This window comes from Thamnophis sirtalis, unplaced genomic scaffold (genome assembly GCF_051295495.1).
Source record: "Thamnophis sirtalis isolate CommonGarterSnake01/CBP01778 unplaced genomic scaffold, rThaSir2_p1.2 scaffold_1, whole genome shotgun sequence".
Classification (NCBI taxonomy): Eukaryota; Metazoa; Chordata; class Lepidosauria; order Squamata; family Natricidae; genus Thamnophis; species Thamnophis sirtalis.
The window spans coordinates 51,750,502-51,764,401 of record NW_028261381.1 but is presented as its reverse complement, the minus strand read 5'-3'; the positions used below and the strand labels follow the sequence as shown (position 1 = coordinate 51,764,401).

At 37.6% G+C, this 13,900-nt stretch overlaps 1 protein-coding gene across 4 annotated transcripts in view; it reads left to right on the top strand.

Moving 5' to 3' along the window:
• The window catches only part of SLC15A2 (solute carrier family 15 member 2), a 114,961-nt gene that overhangs the window by 13,802 nt on the left and 87,259 nt on the right, over positions 1–13,900 (top strand). For all 4 annotated transcript variants that reach the window (XM_087711838.1, XM_087711842.1, XM_087711835.1 and 1 more), the window contains 4 exons: positions 4,228–4,315; positions 6,477–6,618; positions 7,484–7,576; positions 10,625–10,724. In XM_087711838.1, the coding sequence (XP_087567964.1) occupies positions 4,228–4,315; positions 6,477–6,618; positions 7,484–7,576; positions 10,625–10,724 (423 nt within the window). The remainder of the gene's footprint in view (positions 1–4,227; positions 4,316–6,476; positions 6,619–7,483; positions 7,577–10,624; positions 10,725–13,900) is intronic.

Sequence of the window (13,900 nt, the reverse complement as noted above, 5' to 3'; positions counted from 1 at the left end):
AATAGCTATAACCTTTAAAGAAACAAATAAAATAAATGTTAAATAGATTTGTAAAAAGCAAAAAGGTTGAGAAGAGATAGGGCATTGTTTCAGATAGAGAAGGAATAAGCTGGCTGATTTCAGTCTTAATTAAAATGGGATGCAGTTCTCAGTGAAAGTTTATAGCCTGAAGTAGTATAGCAGGGAACCATTCTGCCTCTCAATTAAAAACATTAAGAATATTTAAAAACTGTAATATTTTAAAGGGGAAAAAACCTGGTAGGCAAAGAAGCATTCTCATGCCAAGGAGTTTTAATTGTTCTGGGAAAATGCAAATAACTCCTAAATGTGTGCTTCACAGAAGAAATTGAGTGCTGCCCGGTTTTGTGTAATAAATGAGTAGCTTTAGCTATTCATTGTACGTACAAATGAATATTTTTAAAAACCCTTTAATTTAAAACTTGATTAGATCAAGCTTTTTCATTCCACATAGTTTGTTAGTTGCATCTTTATGGATTAATGGAGGAAAGCATTAAATCAGCTATTGGTGTGAATATGTGGATCAATGCTGGAATTATCTCAAAGAATAGATAATCAAGTGTTTGTACTGCTTTTCCTAAGACCATTATCCATAGTCTATTGAAAGACGCCATAAACTAAGAATAATTGCATTATTGAAACAATATTTAACTGCTATTTTTCTCACATTAAAGTTTCCCCCTCTAATTCTCTTTATGAATGAGACTACAATGCACATCCACACATGCATGTAATAATATTTGTGAATAAAGTCAAATATATGTAATGGTTGAATGGCTTGTGAGGTTTCTTATCAATTTTGGGCAGTTATGAAATGCTCCAAAACAAAACAAAAATTGTACTGCAATTTTTACTTCAATGTTGTATTTGAAACCTCTGCCAAATGTGATTATTCCATAAAACAGGTATGCCAGAGGAACTAGTGGAAATATAAAATGGGCAAGCAAGCCAAGACGCTGCAATCTTCCAGCTTTGCAAGCAAAATCAGAGAGCAATTCTGTAGCAGAATCATAAGAGTGCCTTTTGCAAATTAATAAAGCAAGAATAATTTTCAATCAAGAGTATAGCAATATTCTGGATTATTAGGATTTTTTCCTGTTATTACAAGTCTGTCTTCTCAGTCCTGTATTTAATCTGTAATCAGAGCTAAGAGAAAGCAATGCCAAAGGATATATAAAAGGACCCTTCCTACAGCTTCTTTACCAACTCATTATTTTTCTTTACACGAAGAATTTGTAATTGGACTTTGAAACGTAATTGCTTTATGGAGCGGTTTCCTCATCTGAGGTATGAATGCTTTGTTTGATTAGGAGAAATCCATTCAGTTTGTCAGTCCAGTTTTTATTTTCAGTTCTATTTTTCATGCTTTCTAAATCCCACCGTCATCCTGAACTTCATGCTTCACGCATTACTGTATAGTTAATACATTTTGTAAGCTAAAGCTAAAATGGATGGACATGTCAAAAAAAGGAGTATATATGTAAAACAGAAATTGAATAAAAGATACAAAAACAGGAAATAAATATTAAACAAATCAAGCTTTTCCATGATGCTTGAGAAGCATCTGTATATTTGGGGGAGGAACAGGGCTTGAGGAACTAAAGGTATGATATTAGCAATAATTCAGAACTTGGCTATAAAGGAAAATCTTACCTATCAAATAGAACAATACTTTGTCTACATCTGACAGTATGGCAGCATTGGGACCATTAATCACTATAGAAAACATAACACAATAACACATGTATGACTATCTCAGTGTTACCCAGTTGCTAGTTTTAACCTGGGATGTTTTTATATCTCCCTTCTAATTTTATTGATGGCAAAGTATTGAAACCCATAGTAAAATTTATCCAGTGACTATAAAGGTTATGCTGTTTTCTTATGTTAATGTACTGTATGTAAGCAAAACTATACAGATTTTCAGGTTGAAATAATATTATTATTCAGTCGATTTTTAAAAAGATGAAATGAGCCCAAATAGGATGCCAAATGGGAGTTAGGGTTCAGCAGCTAGCTATGATATGAAACAATCTTAACACTGCATTCATCCAGTTTTGATAGCATAATAGTACACAACCTATAATACAAATAGTCTTTATAGATGCTCTAATGAATGTGTGTAGAAGAGAATAACTTTGTAGCAGCAAATTCCAGCCTCTGAATCTTCATAATTTAACGTGTATGCAACTGATATGGAAAACAGGAGTGGGTAGGAAATATCTTTCATTTCCATTTCACTGAAGACTTACGCAATTCACATCTCTCAAATTAACCTATGAAGCAAAACTCAATTATATTTTGATAGGATATGCAATACAATACTCCAGCCATAAAACTTGGAAAAATGTGTATACTTTACTGAACAGAATATATGATAGTACACTATCTGGTTTGAAATTATTTCCTCAAATATTTATATTGGAAAAATTTGTATACAAATGGCATGTATGAGAAATGCATAATACACATGGCCATGTGTGCGGTGTGTGTGTGTGTGTGTGTGTGTGTGTGTGTGTGTGAGAGAGAGTCTGTCTGTCTGTCTGTTTGTCTGTTTGTGTATACATTAATATGTTTGTAAGCTGGTGAGGAAATGGAGTAAAAAGAACCTAAGATGAGAAATGAAACAAAGAAACTTGAAATGGACAGGTTCATCAATCCCTAATGGAGAGCTTGTATCGACATATGTAGGTGTCCTTTCATATATGCTCAAGATCTCTAATCCTCCCCTCACTTGCCAACCAGGTTTCCTGAATGCACAGAAAGAGTCAGATTGGCATGTGCATTGTATATTTTGGCATTCTCTATGTACAATCAAATCCATTTAGGTTGAAACAGACTTTTGATGCTATGAGTCACCTTCCTCAACTCACCCATGTCCCTGTTCCTTCAGAGAAGTGTCCTTGAGTTACTCTAAGAGGCCTATCGTGTTTCTTCAGGGTTTTTTTTGTTGACAATTTGTAAATGTATATCTGACTCCCCTTTAAATAACCCCTTCGTGGCAGTCTCATCTCTTCTTGGCACTGGAAGACTGAGAATTTCTCACTGTCAAATGGGTTTTTTCTCTCTCTTTGCAGATTCTGTTGCTCCTGCATGTCACGGGGTGGCACTGCAAAAATGTTGTGGAAGTGCACTAGGGAAAGTGTCAGCCTGCTTTGTTTTCTTATAGTGCAGTGAAGCCTCACAAATGTGAGGGCAAAATGAAGGCTGGACTGTGAAAGCAATAATATGGCCATTATGTACTTAAGCATGCGGTTAGCCTTTGGTGTTTGATGCTCGGATCCTCCTGACACTGAAATTGTTAGATTCCTGTTTCCCATATTTTCTCTGCTGACACAATTACTCTGCACATGTTGGAGGAAGAAAAATAACACCCCTGAGGGGATTTGTTTCTTGATTACACCAAAAACCTCGATTAATCATAGAAATTTTATAGAAACCTGTGGACATTCACTAAGCTCATCCAAGTCACAAAAAACTTTTTTATCTATAGCTTTGGATGAGAAAACAGTTATGTTTTGCCTTTATATATTTGCTTTTTCTATTTACTTTTAAAATTCTATTTGATACTGTTTATATACCTACTGTCAGTGGTGGGTTCCGGCTGGTACACCCTGGTACGGGTGTACCGGTGCCTACTGGGAGCTACAGGCAACATTCCGGCCCACCCGCCCGCTCTCCTTATCTCTATTTGAGCTGACCGGGGCATTTGCGCATGCACATGCAGCCTACGGCACCTGTGCGACACTCCACCAAGCAGCTGGAGCGTCGCAAGTTGGTGGTGTGCATGCGTGCGCAGCGCGCACGCATGTGGTGACCTCCCGGCCCCGTTGCAGCATACAGGTTGCGACGGGGTCTGGAACCCACAACTGCATACTGTATATGTGTGCGTGTATTTATATGCTTACATACATACACAGACGAACATATGTAATATTTGTATAATATTTTCAAGCTTCTTAAATTCTATTTGACATTGACTTAATGTGCTGAATTTCACTCTTTGAAGCATGAGTTTACTGACATTTTAAGTGTTTTCTTGAACTATTTGTTCACAGGCATACTTGTCTTTTTTCATTTTGTTGTACAAATAGATGTTTTGGTTTCAAAACCTGCTTTCTATGAGCACCGTTGTACCAACTGTGCAAATGATGAAGTGACACACATATATAGTACATAACCCAACCTCTTTCTGCTTGGCTTCTTTAGGGAATATGTGGCACCCACTATCCTCTCAGCATCGCTTTCATTGTAGTGAATGAATTTTGTGAGCGTTTCTCCTACTATGGAATGAAAGGTAGGTTTTTACAGCCTTTGCTCAGGAAAAATCAGATGCTTTTTCCATTTATTTAGATGGAAGAAAAGCAGGGAGCAATTAATGGCTGGAAATGGAGGGGGCGGGGGGGGAGAATGTTTTGCTTGATTTCTCACCCAAGATCTCAGTCAGATTTATAAATCTTAATGGTCTGTGCTAAATGTAAATGCTAATGTAATAGACAGAAGGATCATAAATATAGAATGTTGGCGGCAAAATAAAGGTTGTTTTAAAGAATGTCCTGCAGAAGATGGAAACAGAACTGAGGTCTGAGGAAAAAACTGTTGGCCTAGTCAGACTTTTTCAACCATGACCTTTTCCAGATGTTGGGTATTCAGTTCCCAGAAGTCTTCAGCCATCATATTATTGCTCAGAATTCTGGGCATGAAAATCCTCTTATCTAGTGCTACCAGATCTAGATTGCAAAAATGCAGATGATTACCAGATGGTTAAAAGGCATTAGAATTTTCTATATCTGTTTGCTCTCATCTAATGGTTGTCCAGAGAGTCCAAACCGGCTGACCCATCACACATCTGGAAGGATGCCTGGACTGAGAAAGCTGTCTTAATAACTAATTTCCCCAACTTTTCTCCTGTGGCAAGCTCTATGATTTTATCTTTGGGATGATGGCCAACATTCAGAAGGGGCACTTTGTTCATCACTCTATTTTTCTGACACTGATAAACTTTGTTTCTTCTGTTACTGTTAAAGGCACAAAGGTATTACCGAGTGGCAATAGATAGAGAATCATAGACATAACCCTGGAGAAAACCTGTGGCAGTTAGCAAAACATGACTTAAGTGCAGAAAAGAAAGAACATGTCAGAAACAAACTTGAATGGAGTCTGATTTAACTCTTTTTGATGTAAGACAAATGGAGGAACAGTTAGGTCAGATTTTTGAGATTTTACTACTATATCAATAAAGTAGATTTCTACTGTTTCCTGTAGAATCTGTTTGCTGATGTAGTGTACCTGAAAGTGTGGACACAATACTAGCAACAACCTGCTATAGTATTGTAAACTGGCCCTAAATACTATCATACATTTTGGAGGCCTGGATGGACATAGAAAGGAGAAATCCACTCTCTGAAATATCCCTACGTGTGTTTTATGCGTGGTATCAGTTAAGAGCCCAGGGCAGAGATGGTGGGGAAGCTATGCTCATCCAGGATACTCTGATGACATTCAGAAGCACTGCTTCAGAAAACTGAATGTGAGACCTTGTTTATAAAGTTGAGCTCTCAGGAACCCTTGGGACTCTTACTACTGTACTAGTTTCTTTGTTAAATTGCAATATCCCTGTCTGAACTCCTTGAATGTGACTAGATAGGTGGTGGAGTTCCCCAGGCTTAAGACTGTAGGGGATTCCTCCCAGATTTACAGCACCTATTTGAGGAACAGGTAGTAATCATGATCAAGAGTGATTTTGTACAACTTTTTGTTGTATGCAGTTGTGCCCTTTCTTGGACCAAGATGTACTGCTCATGGTCACTCATAGTTGAATTGCCTCTCAAGAAGACTACTGCAATATGTTCCATGTGGGAGCTCTCCTTGAAGAACATACAGAAGCTACAACTGGTCCAGAATTCATTGGCATCAGGATGCCCTGTTGCATCTCTGTTCCATGAGATGTATTAACTTCCAGTGCAATTTAAAGTGCAAATTAAGGTGGTAGTTGTCACCTATCATGCCTTTCATGTCAAAAGGCCAGGGTATTTTTGTCTGTGTGTTCTACTAAATCAGAGAAGTTTGCTTTGAGTTCCAGGCAAAGAAAGTTATCTAGCAGGATCCAGATAATAGACCATTTCTGCCATAATGTGGAATCCTATACCCTTTAGATTGACTCTGACCTGACCAACTTTTCAGAAAGGTCTAAATATTTGGATGTGTTTCTGGCTTAGAGGTCAAGCAGTTGTTCAAAGCCAATGAGATTTTACTTTGTTGTTGATTGTCCATTGTCCTTAGTTGCTACTGTAGGCCTTTTATGCTGTTATTCATTTATGTTTACTTTGTATTGTGTTTTTATGCATTGTTAGTCTCCTGGAGTCATTTCAAGAAGATGCTCAATTATATAAAATATTTGAATACATATTTGTGATATCCATTATCTTGTATTTTTCTTATTGTGTTTCTTCCCGCAGCTGTCCTAACTTTGTATTTTCTCTACTTCCTGCATTGGGATGAAACAACTTCTACATCTGTATACCATGCTTTCTCAAGTCTGTGTTACTTCACACCAGTCATTGGTGCCTTCATTGCTGACTCCTGGCTGGGAAAATACAAGTAAGAATAAAATATGCTGTCTATGCATATAGATTTTCCCTTTCTTATAGGCTATACAATTGTCAGGAACAATTCAGGATTAATCATGAGGGAAGAGAAACTGCCAATCTGAAGAGGAACCATACATAAAAGTTCCCAGGGGTGGGATTCATTTTTTTTTACTATTGGTTCTGTGGGCTTGGCTTGGAAGGCGTGGCTTGGTGGGGGTAAAGTGACCGAGTGGGCATGGCCAACTCGACATCACAGAACCGGCAGAAAAGGCAGCTACTGTGGCCTATCCCTTCATGATTGTCCCTGGGCTCTGGGCCCTGAACCAAGGCAAAGGGTGAGCGGGTGGCATGATTACCTTTGGTGAGCTTAGCATAGCGGCCGAGGTGCGGAGGCAACTGGTAAGGCGATTAGCTGGGCCGCATGGCAAAGGCAACATATATAGGGCTGGGATGGGCAGGGCGAATGTTGAGTGGGTGGTTGGGGCGAGCATTGAGTGGGGGTTGGGGAGAATGAGCGGGCGGTTGGAGCGAGCATCGAGTGGGCGGGCAAGGCCAGGGGCAGCTAGAGGTCATTACTGATTCAGCGAACCAGGTCAAATGTCCCCTACTGGTTCTCCTGGAAACCAGCTGAATACCACCTCTGGAACTGTAGTGCTTTACCTCACACTTCTGGTTAGCAATAGCTCTTTTCTCCAACATTTAGAAGACTAACAGAGAAAAAAGGGTTGTAATTTTGGTAGGTATCCCAGCAGCAGAAAAATGCTTGTCTCTTCCCTATCAGGAACCATAGACATGTTTTTGGCTTTCTGATTATAAACGCACCTGCCTTTGGCTGATAATGTTTACCCACTTTTTTTTTTCTTTTTCCTCTGCAGAACAATCATTTATCTCTCCATTGTTTACGTTATTGGGCATGTGATCAAATCAGTGGGGGCAATACCAAGTGTGGGAAACCAGATTGCTCATGTGTAAGTAATGAGAAAATGGGCCTGCTGTGTTTTGATAATGTTACTATTAATTAACTTGTATTAATGAGTGGCGCATTCAAATGTACCTTGTTGTGAGCATTGTATGACTCTGTCAGACCCTTTTGCTATCTGGGAATAATAGGTTTTATCTCTGTGAGGTCTGGATATTATAGGCTTGACAGCTGCAGGTGCCTACCTTTTGAAAATTTGACAGTCTTGATTCTTAGGATGCAAAGATTTGTTCCAGACTTGACTTCATGTGCTTCAATGGTGAGAGCACTGCTTGGAATTCACCACTCAGCTGCTGATTAGTCTCTATCTATGACTGAGGGACCCTTGACCATTGCCATTCTGCATGATAAGGGTAATTTTGTTTACTATTGCAGAGCAAACACATACAAATATAAAGTGAACCACAGTGTTTTCAAGTGTGCTCATTTCTCAGAAATGAAGAGTCTGTGCAGTCACTTTAGGATTCTATAAATCCAGCTTTGTAATGTTGCTGCAAAATTAGTTGTGTTATAATTTTGATTCTTCCCCTACTAATCAGGTTGCCTCTAAATATTTTGACTAGAGTCACCTAATCTCTTGCCATTGGCCATTTTGGCTGAGATTGATAGAAACTGAAGTCCAAAGTACTTGGACACAACAGGTCGCTTAATACTATTTGAGTTGGAGAAATCAATGCAAGGAGTTTTTGTTCTTGCAATTGATGAAAAATCATAAACATGGAAAGCTATATTGAAATAAATGTTCTTTATGTGATGTGAAGTGCACATTTTATCATGGAGATCATGATCTGGCTGGTGAGCATATGGCATAAAGTGCTACACAGACCAACTTTTGATTATTTATTATAAAATACATTACACAAAAAAGATGTTGAAACTTTGAAAAAAGTGCAAAGAAAAGCATCTAAGATAATTAAAGGCCAGAAGACTAAAACATGAAGAACGGTTCAGGATTTAGAAAATAAGGACTATGGGTGACATGATAGCAGTATTCCAGTATTTGAGAGGCTGCCACAAAGAGGAGTGGACCAACTTATTTTCCAAAGCACCAGAAGGCAAGACAAGAAACAATGGATGGAAACTAATCAAGGAAAGAAGCAACCTAGAATTAAGGAGAAACTTCCTAACAGTGAGGACAACTAACCAGTGAAACAGCTTGCCTTCAGAAGTTGTGGGTGCTTCATCACTGGAGGATTTTAAGAAGAGACTGGACAGCCACTGTCTGAAATGGTAAAGGATCTCCTGCTTGAGCAGGGAGTTGGTCTAGAAGATTTCCAAGGTGCTTTCCAGCTCTATTCTGATCGTCTTATTGTTGGAACTTATATACAATCCCAAGACAATATAAAAAGTATTTTCCATAAATGTTTGAATTGGCTATATTCAAAATGAATGCTAGGTAACCTAGGTGTGGAATCACAAAGCAGAATATTCTCTGGTATCAAAAAGTTCTACCTAACAATGCTAAAAAGAACCTGCGGAAAAATGTTATTTCTGATGTATTGAACTTGTTTTCCGCAGACATGAAGCTATAGTCATAAAGAATTCATAGTCCTAAGGGAACTGAATTATTTCAACCCAAATCTCAACAACCTCAGATCTTGCCATCTTAGCTTCATCAACATGCCACACCCCTCTATAAAGGTTCTTTGCATTGAGGAATAGGTGGGTTTTTTTTTGAGTAAAACAAGAGATTGCAACAATAAGGCAATAAAAAACCTTAAATGGCACAGACAGCTTGGGCAATTTTTGTTTTCTCAGATGTATTATTTCCCAGATTAATTCTTTATTCAAGGAAACATAAGAATCAATCAATCAATTATAATCACATTCATTTGATATTATTGTTATATATTTTATAATTTTTAATTGTCTACACCATTCAGATAGTTTCAATTATTGGGCAGTTTAAGATACAAATAAGTGATAAAAATAAATTATATAGCAATAACACGAATTCAAATCCCACCTAATAAGTTAACCTAGTTAATAACTTCAGCTTTCAAAAGGTTGTGTAAAGAAATAAAAAAAGTATACAGCTTTCTTAAACTCATTGAAAAGCACATATTTCTTAGCAATTGTGTTCCATAGTCTTATTCCAGAATGATTAAGTGTGATTTTGCTGCATTGAACTGGGGAATTTATTTGCATTTCATATTTGATAGTGAGAAGGACGTTCCAGATGATTTAGTCCTGGATTCACTTTCAAATTCCCAATAACCATTCTTCTAGAATGTTGAAGCACCATCAATATTGCTCTTGAATATGCTATACATATTGGTACTGGTACACAATATCTGGGGGCATTTGTTAGCACTCACTGCCCCATCAGCATTGCCAGAGCAGATATCTTTTTCACAACCCCTGTCTCCACCCCCACCAATACTACTGGGCCTCATTGGTGATACAGTTACAACAGCCAGCCATTCCTTTGCATACCTTTGAGAGGAGTGTACGTAATGCCAAATGCAGCATAAAAGTCAAATTGTAGTTAGATCATGGTCTATTCCTGCAGAGTTTGCAGCCTACTCACTGGGAGGAGATACAACAACGCTGGAGATTCTGTCATTTCCCCTTTTTAATAGAAAAATGTCTCCTATTGTCATTAGCTGGTGATGCCATCATAATGAGTCATAAACTGAGTCTACGCTTCAAGAATTTACACCTGAGTGGAGTAGCGCAGTGCTATGATACAAAAGGCAATAAGCTACAGATCCAACCAAAATTGTGATCTCATTTCAACTTCTCTTCTGACATATTTTTGAGACTAAAGATTTATAAGACATCACTGATCCATCTTATAAGACATTACTGATCCAACTTGATTTTTGCTTATTTTTTGGTCCGTTAGATAGAAATGGGAAAGGATAACTTCCCGGCATGGTTCCTAGTGCAGGATTTGGGCTTGTCACAGCATGCTGCTTAAGAGTCCTTACAAACATGCTTCAAAAGACTCTGTTTTGGCAGCTCTGCCCCCTAAGACTTCCCCTGCTCTTCTCCCAAGTCTTTTTATGGTGTTGAAACTTTCTCCTATTTGAAGGGTTTTGTCAATGACGGGCCTCTCTCTGATTGCTCTTGGAACGGGAGGAATCAAACCCTGTGTGGCAGCATTCGGTGGAGACCAGTTTGAAGAAAAACATGTAAGAATTTTTTCTTTTCTTCCATGCCATTTCTTTATCTTTACGTGGCACTATATGTATTTTACATCTTCTTTTTTTTTGCAATGAAATGATCAATGGACCAGAGTTTCCATGTCAAGGGTAATTTGGAAAGTTCATTTAGAAACATTTGCTCATCCTCCTTTTGTATGTGCAAAAGATACAAAAGCAGTTGTCTTATTCAGTCTTGATGCCTTGTACAGTCTTGATGTCCTGTTGATAGATAATAGAAAGATAAACAAATACCTTACACTTCTATCCATTATTGGACAAAACTGGTAGCAATTCTACCAATACCACTTGGAGGCTCAAACTGCAACAGACTATGTAGACTCTGGTAGTTGCCAGTAGGAAAGTGTTACACCTGTTTTTTGGCTTTTTGGTGCAATTTAATGTGCTGGTATTAATCTGTAGGGCTTGGCACCAAATTACCTCCAGGATTATGTGAATGTCCCTGTTTAAATTTATATCAAATGTAAAGAAACCAAGAAACACTATGCAGGTAAAAACGAGGGCTTGAAACTAAGCAAATCAGCAGCTTCCTAAGCTTTTAAGCCTTGCTTTTTCTTGGCACATATCTATTGAATAGCAATAGCTTTTCAGAAATAGCTTTTCTATCACTCCAGTAGTTCTTCACATAGGAGAAGAATTCTAGATAGCCTGTCCCTCCCCTTTCTTTCTCTGTTTCTGTGCATTCCTAAACAATTTGTATAGCCATCTATCTCAAGTATACACACATAAACATTTATACATATATGTCCACGAGTATATATGTATATGTTTACATATCAGAGGTGGTATTCAGCAGGTTCTGGTCAGTTCTGGAGAACCAGTAGCAGAAATTTTGAGTAGTTCAGAGAACTGGTAAATACCACCTCTGACTGGCCTCGCCCCCATCTATTCTCTGCCTCCCGAGTCTCAGCTGATCAGGAGGGAATGGAGATTTTACAATATCCTTCCCCTGCCACACCCACCAAGGCATGCCCACCAAGCCACACCCACCAAGCCATACCATGCCCACCAAGCCATGCTCACAGATCCAGTAGTAAAAAAAAATTAATCTCATCACTGATACACAAGTGTTCCTGTGCATGTTTTCATTGCACCCAAGTCCAAAATATCTTAAGGAGTGTACAATAATAGGATAAAAAAAAACACGAAGAGACTCCAAACTCAGAAAAATCCAGATCTCAAGATATTAAAGAGCAACTCACTTATAAACAGTAGCCGTTACTGTTACATCTCATAAATAACCTTAAAATTAAATTCAAAATTTGAACAAGCTGCATGGAAGATCAATAAAAATCCAGGTGTACTAGCATATATTTTTATCTTGCCTTTATCATTTTTATAAATAATTCAAGGCAGAGAAGATACCTAATACATCCTTCCTCTTCCTATTTTCACAATATCAACCCAGTGAGATGGGATTGGGCTGAGAGAGAGTGTGACTGGCCCAAAGTCACCCAGCTGGCTTTCATGCCTAAAGTAGAACTAGAACTACTAGTCTCTTGGTTTTTAATCTAGTTCCTTAACCACTAGACATCAAATGCTGGAATTACTCTAGTGCAAACTTCTCAAGATGTGCAAGAAAACCAGATAATTATCCTTAAGAGTAACTCTTTAGTATCTTTTTAGAAAACCTCTAAAGTGGAGAACCCACAAAACTCCACTATTGTGTGCCTTCAAGAACCTTTTCCTTATATTTAAACTAACTATCTATCTATCTATCTATCTATCTATCTATCTATCTATCTATCTATCTATCTATCTATCTATCTATCTATATTCTGGTCCTAATTTTCTGTGGCAATACAAATATAAATCTGACCATCCTCCATATGACACTGTTTTATAGCTATCTCTGAACAGGAAATTCAGAAGAAAGTGTTAAAAAGAAAGCATGTTAGACAAATTAGGAACCTTGTATTAATTACAGCACAGTAACAACACCTGAGGGTTGAATCATTCTCATAAGTGTAACATTTATGAACAATAATAATTATATTTTGTAATCATCCTTTAATTAATACATAATTGGATGTGATTATAATAGCAACAGCTCTTGTTTTTTAAATGCTTCACAAATTTCCTTCACGTTAATCACTGATCTTCTCTGAGTGGTTAAATATTACCTTTTTTGACTATGCAGTTTGCTAATTGATTGCTAAAAGCTAATCCTTAAGCAGCCTCATAGACCTTTGAATGTTTTCAACCAAATTCCCAAACTCTGAGTGAAGAAACAGTTCCCCTTTTGGCAGATCAATATCATATTGCCCCTGCCCAAACCAACTATTCTTAACTAAAATGCACCAAGTTTAATCTTTTTATATTGGCAAAAAGATTACAAGGAATTTATATTTTTTTTGTTTAGATATTAGAACGTGGTGGTACCCTTTCTTACTAGAATACTAAAATGTAATATTAATTCAATTTATTAGTCAGAAAATTTACGATATTACCAGGGTCATTCTAATTCTCGTCAGGTCAAGAAATGTAAGTGCATTAGATAAATATGAAGGCTCTACCCTGGAGAAGAGGAGACATTTGTCACTCATCCAATTTCTACAAATATAGTAAGATTAGAATGAATTGGGAAGCATCCTTCCCTGAGTTGGTTCCCAAGACAAGTTGTGTTAAAATGAATGCATTTCATATGGGTAGTTCACCTTTCTCCAACCTTCTAAATTAGATTGCAAGAAAGGGAAGCCAATATATGTGAAAGTAACAATTGGGGAAAGGCTCTAAGGGTTGCATGACATCTAGAGACAACCTAGTTAAGAAAGGCTGTTGATACAGAAGGAGGAGTGATCTAAAGCAGTTACCCATAACCCAATATCTGGCTTTGGCTGTCCTAGCTAATGCCTTCAAGATGTATTGTATTTCAATTCTCACAATCCATATAATGCAGTCTGAGATTTTATGGAAATCAGCCAAGAAGGTACCAGAAAAAAAAGCAGCGAGGGATAAAGAAATGAAAACTGAAATAAATAGTATAACAGCAAGATAACTATCTTTTCCAAACTCCTGTCTCCATCCCTACACATCTTGCTAGGGGACGATAAAAATTCAAGTTGAGTAAATTCAAAGGACACCAAATTGGATAAATTTTAATATGGGTTGCATATGGTTAACATTAGCTTCAATTGCTGACCTGG